This window comes from Zootoca vivipara, chromosome 3 (assembly GCF_965207765.1).
Source record: "Zootoca vivipara chromosome 3, rZooViv2.hap1.1, whole genome shotgun sequence".
Classification (NCBI taxonomy): domain Eukaryota; kingdom Metazoa; phylum Chordata; class Lepidosauria; order Squamata; family Lacertidae; genus Zootoca; species Zootoca vivipara.
In genome coordinates this window covers 117,849,095-117,873,882 of record NC_142586.1, presented here as the reverse complement: position 1 = coordinate 117,873,882, position 24,788 = coordinate 117,849,095, and the positions used below count along the sequence as shown (strand labels likewise).

Genomic DNA, 24,788 nt, shown 5'->3' with positions numbered 1-24,788 from the left:
CAAAGGAAAGCAGAGCAAGACATTTGGCACCAGCTTGGCTGCAGGAACTGACGGAAGGAGGCGTACGAGGTGCCACCCAACCGCCTTAGGGACTCCACTCCGGATTTCTGTAGGGCAGGGACGTCCAGCTCCCAAGAGACTGCGATCTACTCATAGGGGGGGGGGGACTGGAAGTGATCAGATCAAAGCTTTTTTTTTTAGGGAGGAAAGTCATAGTTGTTGACCTGTTTTTACAGCGCAGGTCTAAAATGTTGAGCTTTCTTTAGGGGGAAAAGGAATAAATCACTCACCAAAAGAACGATCAGGGAACAAACAGCCTCACAGCGAAAACTCCGTCTTTCGTTCTAGCGATCATGCGCAAATGGAGGACCCTCTCCCCCCCCCACCCTGAAGGTAAAAGAGCCTGCGATCGACTCAAACCTCCCAGGGATCGACCAGTCGATCGCGGCCAACCGGTTGGACATCCCTGCTGTAGGGTTTACTCCTGAGCCTTTTCTTCTCCCAAAGATCTCCCGCAAGGCAGAAGAGGTTTAGGACCAGAGTTTGCCTTCTCCTACATGGGCTGCTTTTCCCTAGTGGTTGTGCCGCATCTGATGGGCAGCGATTGCAAGCAGGAGTATTTGCCAGCTGTTTGACTTCAGGGCTCCCTCCCTGGTTTTTCAAGACAGACAAATGGCAACAGCAGCTGCCAGTCAGTGTGGACAATATTGAGCTTGATGGACCAACAGAACTTCTTACGATCCTAAGGCAATGTGACCGAGGAAAGGTGCCTGGATGGATGGGCCCTGTTTAAAGGGTTAAGTAATTAATTAAAACTATCTACTAGGAGAAGGGGACGACAGAGGACGAGATGGTTGGACAGTGTTCTCGAAGCTACGAACATGAGTTTGACCAAACTGCGGGAGGCAGTGGAAGACAGGAGTGCCTGGCGTGCTCTGGTCCATGGGGTCACGAAGAGTCGGACACGACTAAACGACTAAACAGCAACAACAACATCTACAGCTCACCCTTCAACAATAATGGACACAAGGGTGGGGCACAGAATTCAAAACCACCATCCTAATTATTTCAAACCTAGCCATTCGAAAGCACGTCAAAGTGCAAGTAGATAAAAAGGTACCGCTCTGGCGGGAAGGTAAACGGTGTTTCCGTGCGCTGCTCTGGTTCGCCAGAAGCGGCTTAGTCATGTTGGCCACATGACCCAGAAGCTGTCTGCGGACAAACACTGGCTCCCTCAGCCTATAATGCGAGATGAGTGCCGCAACCCCAGAGTCGTCCGCAACTGGACTTAACTGTCAGGGGTCCTTTCCCTTTTTAAATTATAAAATAAGACTGCTCCCTAACCTCAACCCATGTGCCATTCTTTGTGATATGTGCAGGATCTGTGCGTCACCAGTCGGTGGCTGAAGCAAAGCCATGCTGGAACATCAATGCTACCCCACCACAGGGGCTGGTCACTAGGCACACATAAGTGCGCACTAATAAAAGCGTTCTGCTCATCTGGTGTCCGTCAGCCCCTATTTTTCCTGAAAACCTCGAGGTCGCAGTGTGGTGGAACTGCCACGCTGAGCCACCAGAGGGCAGTCACGAAGCACAAGACGGTTCAGGGCTGTATGCCTACTCATACAGGGGGGCGGCAGGGGGGGGGGATTCAAGGTGTGAATCAGGTCGCTTCCAGAAGTCATTCTCACAGCAGTGGCCACAGGGAGAAGCGTTGTGGTCAAAGCCAGCATTGGAAGACTCGCACAAATAAACTCAAAAGGCGCTCTCTCCCCTGGAGCAGAACAACCGAAATGATCAAAGGGGGGGTGGGAGAGCAACTCCCCTTTGAAGAAAGGATCAAGCATTTGGGATGCCTTCGTTCGGCTAAAAGGCGAGGATGAAGCCACACGACAGGAGTTTATAAGATCATTCATGGCACGGAGAAAGTGGTGAGAGGAAAGGCTTTTCTCTCTCCTAGAATCATAGAATCGTAGAGTTGGAAGAGACCACAAGGGCCATCCAGTCCAACCCCCTGCCAAGCAGGAAACACCATCAAAGCATTCTTGACATATGGCTGTCAAGCCTCTGCTTAAAGACCTCCAAAGAAGGAGACTCCACCACACTCCTTGGCAGCAAATTCCACTGCCGAACAGCTCTTACTGTCAGGAAGTTCTTCCTTATGTTTAGGTGGAATCTTCTTTCTTGAAGTTTGAATCCATTGCTCCGTGTCCGCTTCTCTGGAGCAGCAGAAAACAACCTTTCTCCCTCTTCTATATGACATCCTTTTATATATTTGAACGTGGCTATCATATCACCCCTTAACCTTCTCTTTTCCAGGCTAAACATAAGGCATTGTTTCCAGGCCTTTGACCATTTTGGTTGCCCACCTCTGGACACGTTCCAGCTTTTCAATATCCTTCTTGAACTGTGGTGCCCAGAACTGGACACAGTACTCCAGGTGAGGTCTGACCAGAGCAGAATACAGTGGGACTATTACTTCCCTTGATCTAGATGCTATACTCCTATTGATGCAGCCCAGAATTGCACTAGCTCCTAACACTAGAAAACCTCAGGGGCAGACTTTGGTCACCTTTTGTAATGTGGCACCCCGTGCAAGGCCAAAATTTGGCATTCCCAAATGGATCTTCTCAATTATGGATCTTCTCAATTTTGCACCTCTTGGCTTGGCACCCAGTGCAGTGGAACTGCTCACCGCATTCTAAACCTGGCGCCGAACTCGCAAATGTCCGGCAAAGCTCAGGACCGCAATACCTCAAAGACTGCCTCTTCCCATATGGACCCACCTGAGATCATCTTCTGAGGCCCTCCTTCGTGTGCCTCCTCCTCAAGAGGTCCAGAGGGTGGCAACACAAGAACAGGGCCTTCTCTGCAGTGGCTCCCCATCTGCGGAATGCTCTCCCCAGGGAAAGTTTGCCTGGCCCTTCATTATACACCTTTAGGCGGCAGGCAAAAACATTCCTTTTTAACCAGGCCTTTGGTTGATCTGATTGGCATCCTATGCCTTTTTAAAATGTGGCTCTTTCCGGGGAGGGAGGGGAGTTATTGGGATGTTGTTTTTCTTCCGATTACCAATTTTTTCGCTCCACAAGACGCACCTTTTTCCTCCTAAAAAGTAAGCGGAGATTCTGTGCGTCTTATGGAGCGAATGCGTGGTCCCTGGAGCCGGGTCCCTGGAGCCGAATTGTCCAGGGGCGAAATGCAGATCGTGTTTTTTTATTTTATTTTAAGAAAGAGCTAAAGCAGGGGTCCCCAAACTAAGGCCCCCGGGCCGGATGCGACCCAATTGGCCTCCCAATCCGGCCCGCGACGACCCCCGCCGCCCGCTGCCGCCGCCCACTCTTACGGCGCGCAGCGCGGCGACGATCTTCGAAATCGGCAAAAAATCGCCGAAAATCCTTTGTGCGCATGCGTATGGGCCTCTCCCGACCCAGAAGAGGCCATTTCCGATGCACTTCCGTGTCGGGGGAGGCCCATACACATGCACACAAGCGGTTTTCAGCGATTTTTATCCCGACCATGTGCGTGTGCGCATGCACATGGGCGCGCACTCCCCCGCCTTCCGGCCCGCTGCTCGCGCACTCCCCTGCCCTCCGGCCCGCCACATAGAATCATAGAATCATAGAATCATAGAGTTGGAAGAGACCACAAGGGCCATCCAGTCCAACCCCCTGCCAAGCAGGAAACACCATCAAAGCATTCCTGACAGATGGCTGTCAAGCCTCTGCTTAAAGACCTCCAAAGAAGGAGACTCCACCACACTCCTTGGCAGCAAATTCCACTGCCGAACAGCTCTTACTGTCAGGAAGTTCTTCCTAATGTTTAGGTGGAATTTTCTTTCTTGTAGTTTGAATCCGTTGCTCCGTGTCCGCTTCTCTGGAGCAGCAGAAAACAACCTTTCTCCCTCCTTTATATGACATCCTTTTATATATTTGAACATGGTTATCATATCACCCCTTAACCTTCTCTTCTCCAGGCTAAACATACCCAGCTCCCTAAGCCGTTCCTCATAAGGCATCGTTTCCAGGCCTTTGACCATTTTGGTTGCCCTCTTCTGGACACGTTCCAGCTTATCAGTATCCTTCTTGAACTGTGGTGCCCAGAACTGGACACAATACTCCAGGTGAGGTCTGACCAGAGCAGAATACAGTGGTACTATTACTTCCCTTGATCTAGATGCTATACTCCTATTGATGCAGCCCAGAATTGCATTGGCTTTTTTAGCTGCTGCATCACACTGCTGACTCATGTCAAGTTTGTGGTCAACCAAAACTCCTAGATCCTTTTCACATGTACTGCTCTCAAGCCAGGTGTCTCCCATCCTGTATCTGTGCCTTTCATTTTTTTTGCCCAAGTGTAGCACTTTACATTTCTCCTTGTTAAAATTCATCTTGTTTGCTTTGGCCCAGTTGTCTAATCTGTTAAGGTCATTCTGAAGTGTGATCCTGTCCTCTGGGGTGTTAGCCACCCCTCCCAACTTGGTGTCATCTGCAAACTTGCTCAGGATTCCCTCAAGCCCATCATCCAAGTCATTGATAAAGATGTTGAACAAGACTGGGCCCAAGACAGAACCCTGTGGCACCCCACTAGTCACTACTCTCCAGGATGAGGAGGAGCCATTGATGAGCACCCTTTGGGTTCGGTCAGTAATCCAGCTACAAATCCACTGAATGGTAGCATTGTCTAGCCCACATTTTACCAGCTTCTTTACAAGAATATCATGGGGCACCTTGTCAAAGGCCTTGCTGAAATCAAGATAGGCTGCTGAAATCAAGATAGGCGCGGCGGGCACCGGCCCGAAGCCCGGTAAGTCTGGGGACCCCTGAGCTAAAGACTAACAAGAGGGAAAGAGAGTGTTGAAATGACCCGCTCAGCAGCTGATTGCAAGAGATCGGGGAGGGAGATAAGGGAGCTAGCTCCCTTCCCGGCCTGCCCAGGCCCCTTGCCCAGGCCTCAATTGTTGTCTGCAGAGGGGCTGCTTGTTTCCCCAGCGACCTGTGACTGGCTGATTAGATTATCTGTCTGGAAACTGTAGAAATGGGTCCCTTTCCTTTCCTAGAGAAGCTGCAGAACTGTGAGTTGAACCCCATAAAAACAGGATTTTTCCCCTTTGCAAGGTAAGCTCAAAAAGCTGCACAACTGTGAGCTGATCCCCGCTTCCAAAACGAGGCTTTTCCAATTTGCAAAAAAAGCTGCACAACTTTGAGCTGATCCTCGAAATAAATGGGAGCTTTCCCCCTTTGCAAAAGAAGCTTCCTCAAATATTTAGGGGGGGGGGCAAAGGCATCCAGGCCTCTAGGAGTTGGCTGCTATGCCTAGGACAATTTCTTGTTTTCCTCCTCTAAAAACTAGGTGCGTCCTATGGTGCGAAAAATTCCGTATTTTTCCCGTGTATAAGACGATGCCTTTTGCTTTAAAAATTTAGGCAAAAATTGTGTGCCGTCTTATACACGGATAGTGAATGCGGGGGGGGGGGCGTGCAATTAGTGGCAGCAGCAAGCAGGAGACTGGCAGCAGCGATTGGGCGGGTGATTGGTGGCTGCGGCAAGGCCTGCTGGTGATTGGCTGTGGCTGTGGCAATTGGGCAGGCGATTGGCGACTGCGGCAAGTGGGTGGGTGGGCTGTTGGTGGCGGCTGCGGCACGGTGTGTGATCGGCAGTGGCTGTGGCAAGTGATCGGCAGTGGCGGGCGAGCGATTGGCAGAAGTGACCTCCCCCCCCCCAAAGAAAAAGCTAAACAAATTAATTTCTTAATTTTGGGTTTTTTTAAAATAGGGGGTGTCTTATACACGGAAAAATACAGTATGTTGTGATTTTTGCCCCTGTGAACCACCCTGAGACCTCCGGGCATAGACTCACAGAATCATAGAGTCGGAAGAGACCACAAGGGCCATCCAGTCCAACCCCCTGCCAAGCAGGAAACACCATCAAAGCATTCTTGACATATGCCTGTCAAGCCTCTGCTTAGAGACCTCCAAAGAAGGACTCCACCACACTCCTTGGTAGCAAATTCCACTGCCGAACAGCTCTTACTGTCAGGAAGTTCTTCCTAATGTTTAGGTGGAAACTTCTTTCTTGTAGTTTGAATCCATTGCTCTGTGTCCGCTTCTCTGGAGCAGCAGAAAACAACCTTTCTCCCTCCTCTATATGACATCCTTTTATATATTTGAACATGGCTATCATATCACCCCTTCACCTTCTCTTCTCCAGGCTAAACATGCCCAGCTCCCTAAGCCGTTCCTCATAAGGCATCGTTTCCAGGCCTTTGACCATTTTCCGAAAAGAATTCAATGAAGGCTTGACCTCAAGAGGCAGGGAGTTCCAAAGGGTAGGTGCTGCCACACGAAGATTGAGGGCGGTATATAAAGGGCGGTATATAGGGTGGTATATAAACTCTAATAATAATAATAATAATAATAATAATAATAATAATAATAATATGTTGGAAGATTCGGGGCAGATAAAAAGAAGCCCTTCTTTACACTGCCACACGAGACAGTGATGGCCGCCAACCTCAATGGCTTTAAAAGATAATGGGACCCATTCACGGAGGATGGGAGGGCTGTTGATGGCTACTACTAGCCAGGATGGCTCTGCCCTGTTTCCAAAGTTGAAGGCAGCCGTGCTTCTGAATCCCCGTCACTGGAAACCACGGGATGGGAGAGGGCTGCTCCTGTGCTTGCAATCTGTTTGTGGGGTTCCCAGAGGCACCTGACTGGCAGGAGTGAGAACAGGACGCTGGGCTAGATGCGTCCCTATTGGCCTCACCCAGCTACAGGGCCCTTCTGATGTTCTCTCTTTTGCTCGGCTGCCATTCGAGAGCAACACATCTCCTCGCCCCAAGACAGCAGGCAAAACGACAGCTACGTCTATCGGCCGCGGAAGCCTGAGAAGAAACACTGCCCTCTCCGGATTACGGAGACCCGAAAATACACAGCTCGTATCCGGCCAGCACAAATCCACAAGGGTAACCTATTTTCTCTGGCAGAGCAACATGCCCTAGAAAAATGCTTCTTAGAGCCGATCATTCGTGAGTAATGCCAGCCTGCCCCAGAGAGGTCGCTTTGCAACGGCAGGCTGACTGGCAATACTGAATGCGCCACTTAGCTCTCCCAGACAGGCACATAAAATAGGCATTTTTGTGGGCGGGGGCGGTACAAGCAGGAATGGTTGTGCCACTGGCACATCGTGCTCTGGTGATGCCAGTCTGCTCTTTTGGCACAGCCGTTTGGTTCAGGATTGCCAATGCTTTTTCCGGCAGGGTTTGGCTGTACCTTCAACAGCTGTGTGGCATAAACGTGGCAACACGAGCAGCGAGGCAAGCGTTACCCTGCTGAGATTCCCCCAGCAGATGCCACAGGAATGGTGCCAGAAAGGGGCAGGGAGAAGGCCCCTCTTCCAGGTAGGAAGCCCCCTAACCGTCCTTCACGTGGTGCTGCCCTGTCACTTCTGGGTAAGCTGGGAAGGGAGCAGCTGCTCTAAGCTCCTCTCCCTTGCTCACCCCCTTCTGGGCACTGGGCAGGGAGAACCTATGGACAGCCTGCTGGATCAGGCCAGCAGCCCATCTGCTCCAGCCTCCTGTTCTCACAATGGACAACCAGATACCCATGGAAACCCCAAAGCAGTGTGTTTAGCCTGGATAAGTGGAGATATGATAGCTATCTTCAAATATCCATGTCACATGGAAGAGGGTGCAAGCTTGTTTTCTCCTGCTCCCGAGGGAAGGACCCAAACCAAATAATAACAATGATCTAATAATAATAATAATAATAATAATAATAATAATAATAATAATTTCTGCCCTGCCCATCTGGCTGGGTTTCCCCAGCCACTCTGGGCAGCTTCCAACAAAAGATTAAAAATACATTAAAACATGAGTCATTAAAAACTTCCATAAACCAAAGGATTCAAGTTGCAAGAAAGGAGACTCTGACTAAACATCAGGAAAAAATTTCTGACAGGCATTCGACAGTGGAACAGTTTCCTTCAGGAGGTTGTGGGCTCTCCTTCCTTGGAGGTTTCTAAGCAGAGGTTGGATGGCCATCTGTCAGGGATGCTTTAGCTGAGATTCCTGCATTGCAGGGGGTTAGAATAGATGACCCTTGGGGGTCCCTTCCAACCATGTCATTCTATGAAGAAGAAACTTCTGGATCAGGTCCATGGTCTGACTAGTCTAGCATGCTGTTTTCCCACTGGCCAACCAGATGTCTGTGAGAAACCAGCAAGCAAGATTCAAGCACAAGAGCCCTCTCCCCTCCTGTGGTTTCCAGCAACTGGGGTTCAGAAGAATTGCTGTCTGCAACTGTGGAGGCAGAGCAGAGCCATCAAAGCTAATAGCCATTGGTAGCCCTCTCCTCCTCCATTGATTTGTTCTTCTAAAGCCATCTAGGTTGGGGCCCATCACTGCGTCCTGCGGGAGAGAGTTCCACAGCTCCACTGTGCGCTGAGTGGAGAAGTGCACAGCATCTTAGAGGACACTTTTACAGAGCATTTAGCACATGGAGAACGCCATAGGCTCAGGGCAAGCGCCAAGGCCAGAGGTCTTCCCTGCTTGTTTTGCCATTCACACAGGATCGCTCCCCACCTCCTCTTTTCAGGCCACCCTCCTTAAATAAGGACGCACACAGATGGAAGGCCTTGCTGGCAAAGGCTGGTGAGCTTTATTCAAAGCAATGCACAGAGATAAGCCAGGAGCAGGGAGGGAAAGGATTTTCAAACAGGCTTTTGCAATTCTTTTAGACTTACAGGAATCAGCTTCAGGTTATGAATGAAAATGACATGCATGAGGGTTCAGGAAACAAACCATCGTCTCAGAGAGGAATGCACAAGAAATACAAATGAGGAGTGTGTCCTGAGAGCAAGAAGCCTCATCCAAGAGGCGGGGACCTTTCTTCATATCGACCAGGAGATCTTTACTTGCTAACTCTAAAGACTTGCTCACCACCTACAGCTGTTCTCCTACAACTGTTCGCCCGCCCACTCCCGGTGGGTACAACAAAATCACACCATAATTTTAATCAGATTACATTCACAATGAATTACAAAGATACAATTGCAATAAAAACTGTAAATACTGCCTTCAAACGATGCATTCAAGCACAACACGCAGCTGAGAGCCCAACGACATTGTCTAGGGGTGGCCTAGAGGAATCTCAAAACAAAGTTGATTGTGTGGGGAGGGAAGACCCTGTTCCCTGCTAGAAACAGAAGCGAGATGAGAAAGTGGGGAGCTCCCAGATCCACAGTGTTATGTGTTTGAGGGGCAAGGGGTTAGGCCAGGGGTCTCCAAACTAAGGCCCGGGGCCAGATGCGGCCCAATTGCCTTCTCAATCCGACCCGCGGATGGTCCGGGAATCAGCATGTTTTTACATGAGTAGAATGTGTCCTTTTATTTAAAATGCATCTCTGGGTTATTTGTGGGGCCTGCCTGGTGTTTTTACATGAGTAGAATGTATCCTTTTATTCAAAATGCATCTCTGGGTTATTTGTGGGGCATAGGAATTCGTTCACCCCTCCCCCAAATATAGTCCGGCCCCCCACAAGGTCTGAGGGACAGTGGACCGGCCCCCTGCTGGAAAAGTTTGCTGGCCCCTGGGTTAGGCTGAAAGCCTAGGCTCCCTTCTAATTCCTGGAATAGCCAGGCTAGCTTCCCAGTGAGATGATGGGCCATTAAGGGGAACAAAGGAAGGGGCTCTATGTGAGATGACAAATGGGTGAAGCCATTGGAAAGACAAAGCCAGAGTTGAGAGCAGAGGGTCTGAAGTGATGTGAGCGAGAAGCAAAGCAGCAGGTTGCAAACCAAGAGCGACAGAGCCATGCCTGATTTCTGCAGCAACCCAAGGCTGTGTTCATGGGAGAAGCAAGACCTTCCCGGGGTGTGAATTCTGGGTGCCCTTCCATCGTAGGCTCGGGTTGTAGACATGTGTAAATAAGCCATATATCCTAAAGACACCAGTCTCTGCTGTGCCTCATTCCAAAGGAAACACGGACCCTGGACAAGCGCCAGAACCACAGATCCATCACCCTCTAAGCTCAAGGGATTAAATGTGTGGGCATTTGAATGGTGTGTGTGTGTGTGTGTGTGTGTGTGTGTGTGTGTGTGTGTAAATAAAATAAAGTGACGGAAAGTTTGTCAGGAAAGCCAGCATTGTGTGCCGAGAGAGCTGAGCTAGAACCCATGAGCTGGCCCGTTGTAATCTAAAAGGCCACCTACTTAAGATCGCGTAAGGTGGGTTAGTTGTCCATTAACACCTTCTAAGCACAAGGCAAGAGACGGGATTTCTCCGTTTCAGTTCATTGCTTTGGCGAAAGGTGAATCCCATTCTGCTCCAATTATTGTGTGCATAGAACCAAGAAGATGGAGTTATTCCTGGTCGGTGAGCCCGGATCATGACACCTGAGCAAGTGGCACAAGATGCAGAGGGAAAGGATCTCAGCTCAGGGACAGAACACCTGCTGTATATGCAGAAGGCCCCGGGGGGCTTAGGAGAGATTTTGCCCTGCCTGCCCGAGACCCTGGAGGTCTGCTGCCTGTCAAACGAGGTAAGACTAGCTGAGCTGATGGCCCAGCTCAGAGTAATGTAGCTTCATACAGATGCTTCGGTTGTGATTCCTGCACTGCAGGGGTTGGACAAGATGACCCTTGGGGTCCCTTCCAACTCTACAATTCTATGATTCTGTCATGGACTGGTTGGATACAGAGGAACGGTTGGGGGAATCAGCTGAGAAATGATGGGTGGTTAGAGGGAGAAGAAGGAGAAGGCTGGGAGGAGGTGGTGTTGGAAGCTTGAGAGGTAACAGGGTTTAGTGAGCAGGGGGAGTCTGTGGCAGAGAGAAGTCCGGAATCAGAGGCAGAAGATGAAGCAGGGGAAGAGGGAGGCCAAGAAGCAGAGATGAGTCAGGCTGGTGAAGAGTCACGGGGGGTCTCCCCCTCCTGCTGCAACAAGCTCCCCTTCCCGCTTGCCTCCCAGAACCAGAAGAGGTATGAAGAGGGTGGCGAAGTCAGCTTCACGCAGACACAGTCTCCGATTGCTTGGGGGCAACCCTGGAGAGGACAGGGACTTTCAGTCTCAGCAACTGATCCATGGGGCAAGACCTACCAGGGATGAGCTGCTAGGCTCATTAGGCCTGACACTCAGCCAAGTCAGATCACGTTCTTGCTAGTAAAGAGCTAACTCCCCCTTGAACGGTGTGATTTCCTGCTAGCTCTCTCCAGACAGGTCCTGTGTTCCAGGCTGCACGCCTATCCTCCCTGCCCCTATGCGAATCTTTATGTACTATTTTTTTTACCAGCCTTCTCTTCTCTTAATTAATCTGCCTCTCTCTCTTACACACACTCACACAAGCACACAGATTGCCCCTCCATGGTTTCCAAGCGTAAACATCTCCGGGAAACCCCGGGTTGCTTCATCCACCACTGAGGAAAGCCACCATTTCTCCTTTGGAGTGATCCAGACCAGGGTTAAGCTGTTGTGAGCATCAGCCTCGAGGGAAGGACAGGAGATGGGGGGGGGAGAGGGGTCCTCCCAGGAGATCAGAGGGAAGCATTCAGGGTTGGCGGGAGGGCCGTAGGACGTGCTGCTTTTTGAAAAGAGCTAAGAGGGATCAAGACCTATGGCAAAACGAAGAGCAAAATTATATTCCAAACAAGGGCAACAACAAAAAATGAAACAGAACAAAACACCCCACTTCCAAAATAAATATAGGGATCCCAGTCGCTTCCTCTCCACACTTGAAAGCCTCTCAAGGAGTTGGTTCCTCCCATGAGAGGTGTCTGGATTCGAACCAGACATCTGCAGCTGTATAAAGCTGTGCCAGTAAAACTACAGGGTTCTGAGCCAGCCCTGAAGGTCTTTTGTTTATCTGTCAGTTTGCATTTCTTAGTGCAGAAAGTATTGATCTGATGTGTAGAGATCTTTCCTATTCTAATTAATTCAAGAGGGTTCTGGAAACTTCTCTGTGTGAAAGAAACAAGCAGAGGGTTCCTGATGTTTGGGTTATTGCTTCCGAGAAGATGAGTACAGCTGCCTTAAACCGGTCCTGCTATCTCTTCTGCCAGGGTCATGCTGACTATAATAGGGAGGCCAGAAGGAGCCTGGGTTTCACGTTCTCTGTCTCTCTTCTCCTTCTGGTGTGGTGTTCTGTACACAGTATGCTTAGTGTTAAGGTTTAGACTTGTTATAAATTATTGCAAGTTTAGGTTAAGTCTGCTGCAACTGGATTTCTTATGGACTGTGCCAATCCTGAATGTATTGGATTTGTGACCATTACGCTCATTTGCTTTCAGCTGGAGTAAAGTTCTGCTGGATGAAATACTCATTGCCTCTGGTCTATTTTGGGGGGATCCTGCAACGTGCTTAAGTTTTTGCTCTGCTAACTATATGTTGGAATATGCTCTGGATCACTACTGAGTAGAATTCCATGACACCATTTACATCTCTGAGAAACCCCCCGTTTCTTTCAGTGGAAGTTAGGTCGTATGTGAACCTAGAACACCCTTTTCCCCCAAAGGAAATCACCTGAGTTACACAAAAGGGTTCCCTTATATGAGCGTATGGTGATAAACAGAGGCCTCCCCAACCCACCCTGACTCTTGCCCACTAGACTCACAGGTCAAGAGGGTGAGGGTACTTCTCCTTCTCCTTCACGGGGATCACAAAATACGGAACCGGGTGCACCGTCCCGGTCTTGTCCATGTAGTGCTCGCGATGCATCTGAGCAAGCTGCAGGTGAAACACCAACAGGTTATAAGGGTCAGGCCACGGGAGGAGAGAGACTGAATTAAGCTGCATCAAGGGACCTGGAGCTGCAACCAGGATAATTTCGCTTTGGGTTCATGAATTTAGATAAAATGACCACAGCAATTAGAAATATCCCCAAGCAGAAATGTATTAAGGAATGGAAACAGGTAGAGGATTATCTAAGAAAAGAGAATTTCAACATAGATCTGGTGATATGCCTATATTGAAAAGAAAACAGGGAAAAATTAATAACAATTATAAAAAATAGCAGTAGGAATTTAAGGGTAACTAAAAAGAAGCAAGAATCTGGTAAGCTTGGAAAATAAAGTGATGTATGGACAGTGGGAAGCTCTTTTTGTAATCTTCAATTTTTAATCTATAATTCTCTTTTTTCTTTCTTTATTTTAGGATTTATAACCCAAATCTTAAGTTTGTAAGATATCTTACCTGTTATACTATTATAGGTGTTGATTTTTGTTATATTATGTTATATTAATTTGTATTATTTACTATATTATTTGTTATGTTAAGTTCTAAGGCTATTGAAATAGAATAACATTTCAAGCTAGTGTCTATATGTTTTCTGCTTTTCTATATATATGTGTGTACATATATACATACATATATATAGCTTCCTTTTCTTCTTTCTTCATATTTTTAATTTTCTGTTGTTGTTTGGAATATGATTTTCTTATATTTTGTTTGGCTTTGTTTTTGTTTTTGGTTAATGAATTTTTTTTGTAACCTGTGTTTGCATAATTAAAATAAAGTTTATTAAAAATATATATTATATTTCTTTATATCCAGCCTTTCCCCTAGTCTGGAACTCGTGGCGGCTGACACAGATAAAACAGAACAAGGGAAAAACACGGAAGAGACCATGATTAAAATGTAATTAAACACTAATAGAATTAAAATAGTATGGAAAATCCATTAAGCACAATAACAAGTGAAGCAACACAGAACCGGGCCTTTCCTCAAAAGCAGTCAGTTCCCAAACGCCTTTCAGAATGAAACAATCTTCACTTTGCTGGTGAGTCAGTCTATCTTCTCTAGGCAGGGAGTTTCAAAGCCGGAAAGGGGGGCTGGATACCGTGGCGGCTGGAGCTGATGGGAGATGTAGTCCTAAACATCTGAATGGCACAGGCATTGGGGAAGGATGGCTTGGTGCACTGCACTTAAAACCAGGGAAACTCGGGTTCAAATCCTTGCAATGGGAAGATAACCTCCCTACTGAGTGGCCTTGGGAAATCACTGCTTCCCAGCTGATTCTGCCTCGAAGGATTATAGAGAGAATTTAAGACAGGTGGAGGCCATTATTATTATTATTATTATTATTATTATTATTATTATTATTACAGTATTATTATTCCACCCTTCATCCATAGATGAAGCTAGACTGATGACTGGGGGCATCCGCCGAGACCACATAACACCGGTCTTGAAAGATCTACATTGGCTCCCAGTACGTTTCTGAGCACAGTTCAAAGTGTTGGTGCTGACCTTGAAAGCCCTAAACGGCCTCGGTCCAGTATACCTGAAGGAGTGTCTCCACCCCTATCATTCTGCCCGGACACTGAGGTCCAGCTCCGAGGGCCTTCTGGCGGTTCCCTCGCTGCAAGAAGCCAAGTTACAGGGAACCAGGCAGAGGGCCTTCTTGGTAGTGGCACCCACCCTGTGGAATGCCCTCCCACCAGAGGTCAAAGAGAATAACAATTTGTTGTTGTTGTTGTTTAGTCGTTTAGTCGTGTCCGACTCTTCGTGACCCCATGGACCATAGCACGCCAGGCACTCCTGTCTTGCACTGCCTCCCGCAGTCTGGTCAAACTCATGTTCATAGCTTTGAGAACACTGTCCAACCATCTCATCCTCCGTCGTCCCCTTCTCCTAGTGCCCTCAATCTTTCCCAACATCAGGGTCTTTTCCAGGGATTCTTCTCTTCTCATGAGGTGGCCAAAGTATTGGAGCCTCAGCTTCAGGATCTGTCCTTCCAGTGAGCACTCAGGGCTGATTTCCTTAAGAATGGATTGGTTTGATCTTCTTGCAGTCCATGGGACTCTCAAGAGTCTCCTCCAGCACCATAATTCAAAAGCATCAATTCTTCGGCGATCAGCCTTCTTTATGGTCCAGCTCTCACTTCCATACATCACTACTGGGAAAACCATAGCTTTAACTATACGGACCTTTGTCGGCAAGGTGATGTCTCTGCTTTTTAAGATGCTGTCTAGGTTTGTCATTGCTTTTCTCCCAAGAAGCAGGCGTCTTTTAATTTCGTGACTGCTGTCACCATCTGCAGTGATCAAGGAGCCCAAGAAGGTGAAATCTCTCACTGCCTCCATTTCTTCCCCTTCTATTTGCCAGGAGGTGATGGGACCAGTGGCCATGATCTTGGTTTTTTTGATGTTGAGCTTCAGACCATATTTTGCGCTCTCCTCTTTCACCCTCATTAAAAGGTTCTTTAATTCCTCCTCGCTTTCTGCCATCAAGGTTGTGTCATCTGCATATCTGAGGTTGTTGATATTTCTTCCGGCAATCTTAATTCCGGCTTGGGATTCATCTAGTCCAGCCTTTCGCATGATGAATTCTGCATATAAGTTAAATAAGCAGGGAGACAATATACAACCTTGTCGTACTCCTTTCCCAATTTTGAACCACTCAGTTGTTCCATATCCAGTTCTAACTTAAGAATAACAATTACCAGACCTTTAGAAGGCATCTTAAGGCAGCCCTGTTTAGGGAAGCTTTTAATGTTCTGTATTTTAATATACTGTTGGAAGCCGCCCAGAATGGCTGGGGTATAAATAAATAAATATTATTATTATTATTATTATTATTATTATTATTATTATTATTATTATTATTATTATTCTACATCTCAGGGTGGTTCACAACATTAAATATAACAAACACAAAATGCATAATAAAAATAGGAGCAAAAATAAACCAATGAATGTTGCTTTCTGTTCTTTGCAAGAAAGATGGGACAAAAATCTAGCAGAGACTACGTGGCCCCATTTCCTTGCCCCCGAGCATTTGCTTGACACACTCTCTTGGTTGCGCCATCTGAAGTGGCCCTGCACAGCCTGTCCTCAGTCCTGCACCATGGAACAATAGTGCCTGCCTTCCTTTAAGAAGGGCTTGCAGGATCAGGCATCAGGGGGGGACTATCTAGTCCAGCAGCCAGTTCTTGCAGTGGCCAGCCAGATTCCTGCGAAAACCCGCAAACAGGATCCAAGCAGGAGAGCCCTCTCCCCTCCTGCAATTTCCAGCAAGTGCTACCCAGAGGCATGGCTAGTCATCATAGCTAACATCCATTGATAGCCCTCTCCTGTACGAATTTGTCTTATCCTCTTTTCAATCCTCCTTTGCTTATTCCAGGCAGCCAGATCCAAGACCGGTGGGCTGTGATGGGTGCTCCTGAGCAATGTCCCTGTGGTCAGTCAGGACACGGGTGGCACAGGGTAGTCTGTAGGGGTGTCGGCAAGCAGGCAGGTGGTCCTCTTTTTAGGCTAGGCGGGCATCGACTAGACAGCAACTTTTGCTTCCTTTCTGCTCCCCCATCTTTTCCCAGAGGCAAAGCCATCTTTGCATAATCCGCTGCGTCACGGACAAATGAGATAGTCCGCTCAAACACAAGAGCACGCAGATGCACTAAAAATCAAAGGAACAAGCAGATGTTTTCCGGCTTGCTCTACGAAAGGGGGAAAGGCTGCTGGAAAACCCTCTATGGTCTTTTGAAGCTTTCTCTGCAATTGGTTGTGAGAATTTGGCTTCAGCAGACAGAAATGAGCCCTGCTCAGCTATTGTCTCAGCTGCTGAGGTGTTAGTGGGCATTCTAGTGTTTTGAAGTTGTCAAAAAAACCTGCTGGCACCCGAGTGCTACAGAGCTGTTAGGGTGTGTGTGTGTGTGAGAAAGAGAAGGAAGCAGCATTGCGTTTCAGGTGGATGGCGTCAATGGATTTGTGCGCACAAGGGAGGGAAATGTGAAGCAGGTGAGCGACTCAAGCGGAATAGGGAATGTGCTACGCCACCCCAGTCTCTGAGCGGCATGAGATTCCAGGGGTTTGTGATTCCTTTTGGAATGAGGCGCAGCGGAGACTTTGCTGCCTTTAGGATCTATGGTTTATTTGCACATATCTACAACCTGAGCTTACGATGGAGGGGGCTCACAGCATTAACACCCCCAAAGGGTCTTGTTTCTCCCATAGCTGCGGCCTTGGATTCACACTCTCTCCAACTTGCTGTTTCCCCCTCGCCACTGCAACTCTCAACCCTGGCTTTGTCCTTCCAACTAATTGCAAGTTGCCACCCTTTTGCTGTCTCGCACAGAGCCCCTTTCCTTTGTTCCCCTTAATGGCCCATCACCCAGGCATTCACCTCATCAAACTCCTAACAGTACACTGGGATGGCCCTGCATATCATAAAGGCAAAACGGACATGGGAATTTTCAGTGTTCCCCACCTGTAATTCTGCAAAGGGGGGGGGGGTTAAGGGAAAAGGCGAGGGGGCACCTTTGAAAAGCATGTCTCGGCTACAAAGGGTAGATATGCAAAAGTGCTTCAAGGGGAAGCAGGAGCTCGGGGAGCGGTGATTGCAGGGCCGGATTTAGGTTTGATTAGGCCCTCAGCTGCTGAAGGTAATGGGGCCCTTTTATATGTCCAGCTGTCCTTTGTCAACAACAAATTGTCGCTGGTTTCTTTGTGTTGAATATATGCTATATGGTAAGTTATGGACCTAATAGTTATCTAAAGCCATTTCTACATAACAAAATATGTGTTTTATCAAAGTAATTGTTGAACTTACCTTATATCAGGCATCCCCAAACTGCGGCCCTCCAGATGTTTTGGCCTACAACTCCCATGATCCCTAGCTAACAGGACCAGTGGTTGGGGAAGATGGGGACTGTAGTCCAAAACATCTTGAGGGCCGAAGTTTGGGGATGCCTGCCTTATATTTTGGAAATGTACATCTAGGTGTTTTTTCCCTTTTAGGTTTTTTTGGCCCCCCCCCAAGAAAGTGGGGCTCTAAGCTATAGCTTGTTTAGCGTCTACGTAAATTCGGCACTGGGTGATTGGGAGAAGGAGATACAGCCTGCAAGGATACTCCAGTCAAAATCACAGCTTTCCAAGCTCCCATTTACAGTAATTGTTGAACCCAGATGCTGAGCAGGAGGAGAGACCATCATTCCCAAACCGTGCAATGGTGTCGTTGTGACATCAGATTACTGACAGGTAGGCCAGCCACCTATCAAACTTCCCCACCCACCTACCCATACCAGCTCCAACAAACAAAAGGAAGATCTGAATAAATAGTGTCTGTTCTCAGCTCATTAATTTTGGCTACCCACTCTTCATTATTTATAGCTTGCGTGACTGCCGCGGACTTGTTTAACGTTGGGGAAAGGAGAAAGTGACTCTGCTCCAGGTTTGGGAGACAGAGATTATGAAGCTGAGCTTGGCACGGCCGGGCGGGAGGGAGGGAGGGGTGTCTGGCTCCTGGATTCCAGAAGGCAACACGACCCACCAGCAGACTTTCCACAAATCCCCCAGCACCACCCACACGCCCTGCACAGCCAAGATTGCAGCCCTTCTGTTGCTGTCGATTCCTTTGCAAACATAAAACGACTAGGAGCTACAAGCAAGCCGTACAGGCAGCAGACAAAGAGAGGGCACGGCGGGACTTCTTTTTGTGTTGTGTTTCTCCAGCCCCAGGTGTGCGCTTTAAAGCACTTTAAAAAATAAAATAAAAAAGCCCCCGTGTTTTCCCTGTGAAAACCCACTCTTCACTGCTGAATCGGAGCAAACAGCAACCTGCAGGAAACCCGAATTGCCGCTTGTTTCGGTGCAGCGTTAAAGAATGGCTTTTTGTGGGGAGGGTGCTGGGGCAAAACACACACACAAACAAGCGCTGGGAGACAGATCTTTAAAGTGCGGGCATGTGCCTAGAAAACGCAGGGCAAAAGGTAAGTGTGGATGAACCCACAGTCAGGGAGGGTGGCTTGTTGGCATCCAGGGGGTGCCACTGGTGACAAGGGTGCTGGCCTGGGGGGGGGGGTTCCTGGGCCTGATCCAGCGGGGCTCTTCTTCCATTCTTAAGGGATCGAGTGGATCAGCTGGTCACGCCGTTTGCAAAGTGAGTTTGCAGGGGACCCTGGGGAGAAGTCCCTTGGAAGCTTATCAGGGGTTCCATGGAGATCTGTGAGCGGCACAGCCGGTCATCCCCAAATGAGGACCCACCTGCCAAAGGCAATGTTCCCTGCAAGAGTGTGGAGGGCAAAAGGCCTGGCCAATCTGCCCCCCGTAACCAAGAACCAGAATCCTCTGTGACAAGCAGAGCATGAGACTCTTAATCTCAGGGCTGTGGGTTCAAGTCCTATGCTAGGCTGTTCGGGTTTTGCTAAATTAGTAGCATGAGAAGCCATCAGATTGCTTCTTCACACAATCAACTCTAGGACAAGCAATTAACACTGGGCAGAAAGCCAAGGTCTACTTCTGCCATAGTAACTGCGCTCTCATTGGTTGAGTTCAGCACTGAGACCTGTTATCAGAGAAAGCTAGCACAGTACGTGGTGTGGTGAGTGTGGTGAGTGTAGGAGGAAAGGTGCTGTATCGGTTGAGAGACAGAGAGGAAAGGATTTATTTTACTTTGTTTTTGAGTTCTAAAGTTGCACATAGAAACTCTGGATTTCTTTTATTTTCATAAATCCTGTATATAGTTTATTCTGCGTCCAGACGTCTAGTCATTTAAGTTACCGCCAGAAGCTTCCGGAAAAACCTGCGCAAACTCTGCTGTGTTCAGGCTGAAGTTACACCTGACACTTAAAAACACTAAGATAGGCAACAGATTCCTGCATGGCAGGGGGTTGGTCTAGATGGCCCTTGTGGTACCTCCCAACCCTACAATACTATGGTTTCCAGTATGAGTCAATGGCCACCTGGGGTGACGGTGGGTCCAGGCCTCCTGCCTTACCTTGTAGAACTCCTTCAGTTCTGCTGTGCGGTTGATATCCAAATTGTAGCGAGAGTAGTTGGGGGTGTGCAGCCAGCGGTCCCACCCCCTGGCCCTTGCCCCAATCACCAGGCCTGGGTCGGGAGAGAAGAGGGTGGGGAACTGGCCCCCTTTGCTGTAGGGGCCGCGGCAGGTTTCCATGAGGGCACTTCGGAAATCTTGGAAGTACTTCATGGTGGTGTTTCCATAGGTATCCGCAAAGGAAAACGCCACGTTGGGGACATGGCCACGATACCTAGAGGGGGAAAGGTGGAAGGTGAGCAAAACTGGGGAAGAAGGGCCCAAACAATTGCCATTATCTTTTATTGAAAAATCACTTCCCCAGCTCTCCTAAGAAGCGCAGTCCTTTGCAATCATCGCCGCAACAAACCACAAGTAATGATTATGCCGGTACCGGGTAGGTGCAGAATCGAAGGAAAGCGCCGCTTCCAATGCGACATTGGATCAATGCCATAACAGGCAATTTCTATGCTTGGGGAAAGGATCTTTCTCCCTAGGAAAGAGGCAACGAGAGGGAAACTAAGAACGACTGTGCACCCAAGAAGGGGGCTGTTGCCGATCTTCCAAATGGCTGAACTCCTTGAAACATATTGTTTTTTAAAAAATATGTATTTTATTTTTTCTGCATGTGCTGTAGGGGGAAGCGAGGGGCAGGTGGGCTCGTGAACCCGGGAAGGGGGCCCATATAAGAGAAGGAAACGCTGATCCTAAACCTTATATTCGGGAGAAGAAAAGGCTGAGGAGTGAACCCTACACAAATCTGTAGTGGCGCCTTGTACACTTCCTTCCAGCATCTCCTGCAGCCAGTGCTATTTTTATAGAAAAAAGAAGTGCCGGATCTCACCATGAACACCTCCTTCATTCTTATAGAATGGCAATTGAACCCACCTGAGAGGTGCCGGCCCGGAACTAAGTCCCGGTGAGGTCCAGCTGCAAAAAATGCCCTGCCTGCAGCCAAGCTGGTGCCCAATGTCTTGAATCACAAAATCATAGAATGGTAGAGTTGGAAGGGAACCCAAGGGCCATCTAGTCCAACCCCCTGCAATTAAGGGATCTTTTTGTCCAACGTGGGACTTGAACCCACGACCCCGAGATGAAGAGTCTCATGCTCTACCAATGGAGATATCTTGCATGGTGACCTTTCCAAGGAGAGGGTGGCCTCGTTGTCTGGGCAGCCCAGGACTTCCACGCAGTGCCGGATTTACGTATAAGCTAAACAAGCTATAGCTTAGGGGCCCGCTCTCTTGGGGGCCCCCCAAAATAATTAAAGGAGAAAAAACTGTATAAGATAATGAAATAAAATAAAACCTACATACAGCAACCGTGTTTTGTGTTGTGTAGGCTCCTATGGTGTAAGTCATGGGCCCTGCTCCCTAAAACATCACTGGGCGCTGTGGGTTAAACCACTGAGCCTAGGGCTTGCTGATCAGAAGGTCAGCGGTTCGAATCCCTGTGATGGGGTGAGCTCCCGTTGCTCGGTCCCAGCTCCTGCCAACCTAGCAGTTGGAAAGCACATCAAAATGCAAGTAGATAAATAGGAACCGCTACAGCGGGAAGGTAAACGGCGTTTCCATGTGCTGCTCTGGTTTGTCAGAAGCGGCTTTGTCATGCTGGCCACATGACCTGGAAGCTATACGCCGGCTCCCTCGGCCAATAATGCGAGATGAGCGCGCAACCCCAGAGTCGGTCACGACTGGACCTAATGGTCAAGGGTCCCTTTACCTTTTACTGCTTATGTTACACCCCACAGCTTATGTTATACCTTTTACTGCTTATGTTACACCCCACAGAATTTCCCTTTCCCCACAGCCACTGCACACTGGGTGGACATCATCCTCAAGCTATCCACTCTGGTTTCTCCACCAGCTGTCTCCATGCCATGTACAATTTTATCGTGTTCTATTGTCGGTCATGACTGGACCTAATGGTCAGGGGTCCCTTTACCTTTACCTTTATATATAGGGTGCCTAAATTCTGCATGGACTGGTTGCATGGCAACATGTGCAAGTGTCTTGAGATACCTATGAGGTCCATAAATGACCATATAGCATATATTCAACCCCCCCAAAAAACAGCGACCATTTGTTGTTGACAAAGGACAGCTGGATATGGGAAGGGCGCCATTCCCTCATCCAACCTAAATCCGGCCCTGCCTCCATGCACTTGAAGTCACTTTGGTGGGGAAGTCCCTTCGGTTTGACTTCACCCCCAGAGGCGAACTCCATTGTCTCCCGAGAGAGAGAGAGAGAGAGAGAGAGAGAGAGAGAGAGAGAGATGGTGCCCACAAGGGAACAACAATGGCGAAAGGTGCAAACATAACAAAGAGAAGAAAAAAGCCATTCGACGAAAACCATTGAAAGCTACTTTAAAGCAACTCCATGGGGATGAGAGGCAGACGCAGATTCTTTGCAGGGAATTTTGACATTTTTTTGTTTCCCCGTTTCCTTTCCCTGCTACACACACACACACACAAAGAATTCCAGCACCTTAGCCTAAGTGCCTCTGAGCTTGTCCGGAGTGTCTTTTCCTTCTGACCGAGAGCGGCTGCTTTGTTTCTTTTTTCCCTTTTCATTTTTTAGAGTAAATGCTGGGACCAAGAGTTCCTCTGATCCTGTGCAGGGAGCTGCACTTTTTATTCCATAAAATCTATATATACTGCTTGATTGCAAGGGGGGGACAGGGACGACCTCTAAGTGGTTTATGAAAAATATGAAACAATAAAAGAAAGCTAATGTTGGCACCCGTCCATCTTGGAAGAAACTGGACGACGAAACAACAAACCCATCCCTAATAAGTTTACAAGTGCGATTTAAAGCGTACAGAAAGCTAAAACCCCAAGAGGATAGACTAAGAGGAATTAAAACTTGTGCAAACTTCCTAAGCGTCCAGGCAGGACTAAAATAAGGATGTGCTTAAGCGCAGCGAAGGTGCCTGCCTGATATCAAGCGGCAGGGAGTTCCAAAGTTCCTGTGCAGCCACGCTAAGGAACCGCAGAGCTGGGCAGGACCCCCAGAGGTCATCCAGCCCACCCCCTGCCTACAATGCAGATTAAACAAGGATGTGCTTAAGCGCAGCAAAGGTGCCTGCCTGATATCAAGTGGCAGGGAGTTCCAAAGTTCCTGTGCAGCCACGCTAAGGAACCGCAGAGCTGGGCAGGATCCCCAGAGGTCATCCAGCCTTTTCCCTTTTCTTTCCCCGAAGAAGCAAGCCATAAACCAGCGCTTTCTTTCTCTCTATCCGCCCCTCCCCCAAAAAAATTTTTCTCCCCCCCCCCTCGGTCCCCAAACGGCGCCCCCCCCCAGCGACCCACCCGGGCATGAGCCCCGGCGGCACGTAGGCCGCGTTGTACTGGGTCAGGAGCGTCCCGGCGCTGCGCGAAGCCATGGCCCCGCTGCTCCTTCGTCGGCCGTGCAGGGAAGCGGGGAGGCAGGCGAGGCGCCCAGGCGAGGCCGAGGCTTCAAGGAGGGCCGTAGGCCGCGGCGGTCACAAACCCGTCGCCATGGCAACGAGGAGGGCGGGGAGGGGAGGGAGGCCAAGGAGCCGCGCAGGCGCAGAAGAGAAAGAAATGCGCGCAAGAATCAGCCGCTGTTTCCCAATCAGATCTGCTCCCAGGACAAGCTTGCAGCATTATTATTATTATTATTATTATTATTATTATTATTATTATTATTATTATTATTATTATTATTATTATTATTATTATTATTATTATTGTTGCTATTGATGTATTTGTGATGTTTTATTATGTTTTATCACCTTGTTTATTATTATTTTTATCACCTTTTATCACCTTGTTTATTATTGGCATTTCTTCATTCGCAATAAAGTATACAGATGCCAACAGCAAATAATACTTATTGCATTTTTAATTTTTTATTTCCACATTCACCAGAAAGCACAGGGATGCCAAAAGCACCGATTATTTGTTGCATTTCAAAATTATTTCATTTCATTTATATATTCGTAGTAAGGCTGCCAAAAGCAACAACTGTTACCTATTGCATTCTTCTTCTTTTTTTTACTTTATTGACTTATTTGCCATACAGATGCCAACAACAACAACATTTGTTTACATTTGTTTGTTTGTTTGTTTATTTTACATATTCATAATAAGGCATAACCAGGTACTGTATTTCGAATGATTGCTATCAATAGCTAGTGTAAAATAAAAATTTGAAAAACAATTTTTTAATTGCAACGAAGGGTGCAGACAGCATAGATTTTAAAAAAATATTAATGATAATTAAAATAGGGGAAGTCCAGGGGAGGAGGGGGAAAATATGGAATATTGTTGGAGAAATATTGTTAGAGGATGTATACATGGAAAAAGCAATAAATAAGTGCTTAATAGAGGAGTTTGGTGAAGTCTCTGTGTACAAAACGAACCCGAGAAACCCTGAAATTACGGGAATAAATGTGTTGCAATCAATTAGAGCAAATTTGATGAGAGCAAGCGGAATGAATTGGACAGTTAAGCCGATGAAATATTGAGGAGTCTGGTTGTTGTCAAACACAGAAGAGCTGTTTAAATTAAATTATGAACCGGTGGTGGTTGCAGTGGGGAAATAATTGTTTTAAAAATGGTCCCAAATTGGACAGGCAAAAACTACTTGCAAACTTTGTGTGGAATGCATAAAAAGCTCCTGTTCCCATGGCAACCTTGGGGGGGGGGGAGAGAGCTACAATGGCAAAAAAAAATCTGAACATAAAATATTATAAAGCTACACATGTAGAAGTAATAACCCAATGGCTGAATGTCTCACAGGTATATATGAGAGAGCTGTGTTAAAATCTCGCTAGCAATTATCCCATGGTACAGTAAAAAGAGAAAGGACAATCGATTTTATTTTATTTTTGGCAAAATGTAATCCTTGTATAGATGGAATCCTGGATATTTGGAACAGCTGACAAATGTTGTTAACCCCTAAGATAAATCCGTTTGCATTTTTTAAAAGCAATTTTTAACATGTATTTTAAGATTGCAGGCCAAATATCTAATTGGATAAACAATAAAGGAAGAAATTGCAAATAACTGTCGTTG

The 24,788-nt window shown here is 47.7% G+C and overlaps 1 protein-coding gene across 1 annotated transcript in view; it reads right to left on the bottom strand.

The window, feature by feature from the left end:
• CIMIP2C (ciliary microtubule inner protein 2C) overlaps nt 1-23,254 on the bottom strand; it is a 28,627-nt gene extending 5,373 nt beyond the window's left edge. The window contains exons 1-3 of the mRNA XM_060273204.2: nt 23,058-23,254; nt 19,709-19,982; nt 12,609-12,721 (exon numbers count right to left, since the gene is read on the bottom strand). Coding sequence (XP_060129187.2) covers nt 12,609-12,721; nt 19,709-19,982; nt 23,058-23,131 — 461 coding nt within the window. The 5' untranslated portion in view covers nt 23,132-23,254. The remainder of the gene's footprint in view (nt 1-12,608; nt 12,722-19,708; nt 19,983-23,057) is intronic.
• Nucleotides 23,255-24,788: the final 1,534 nt, after the last annotated feature.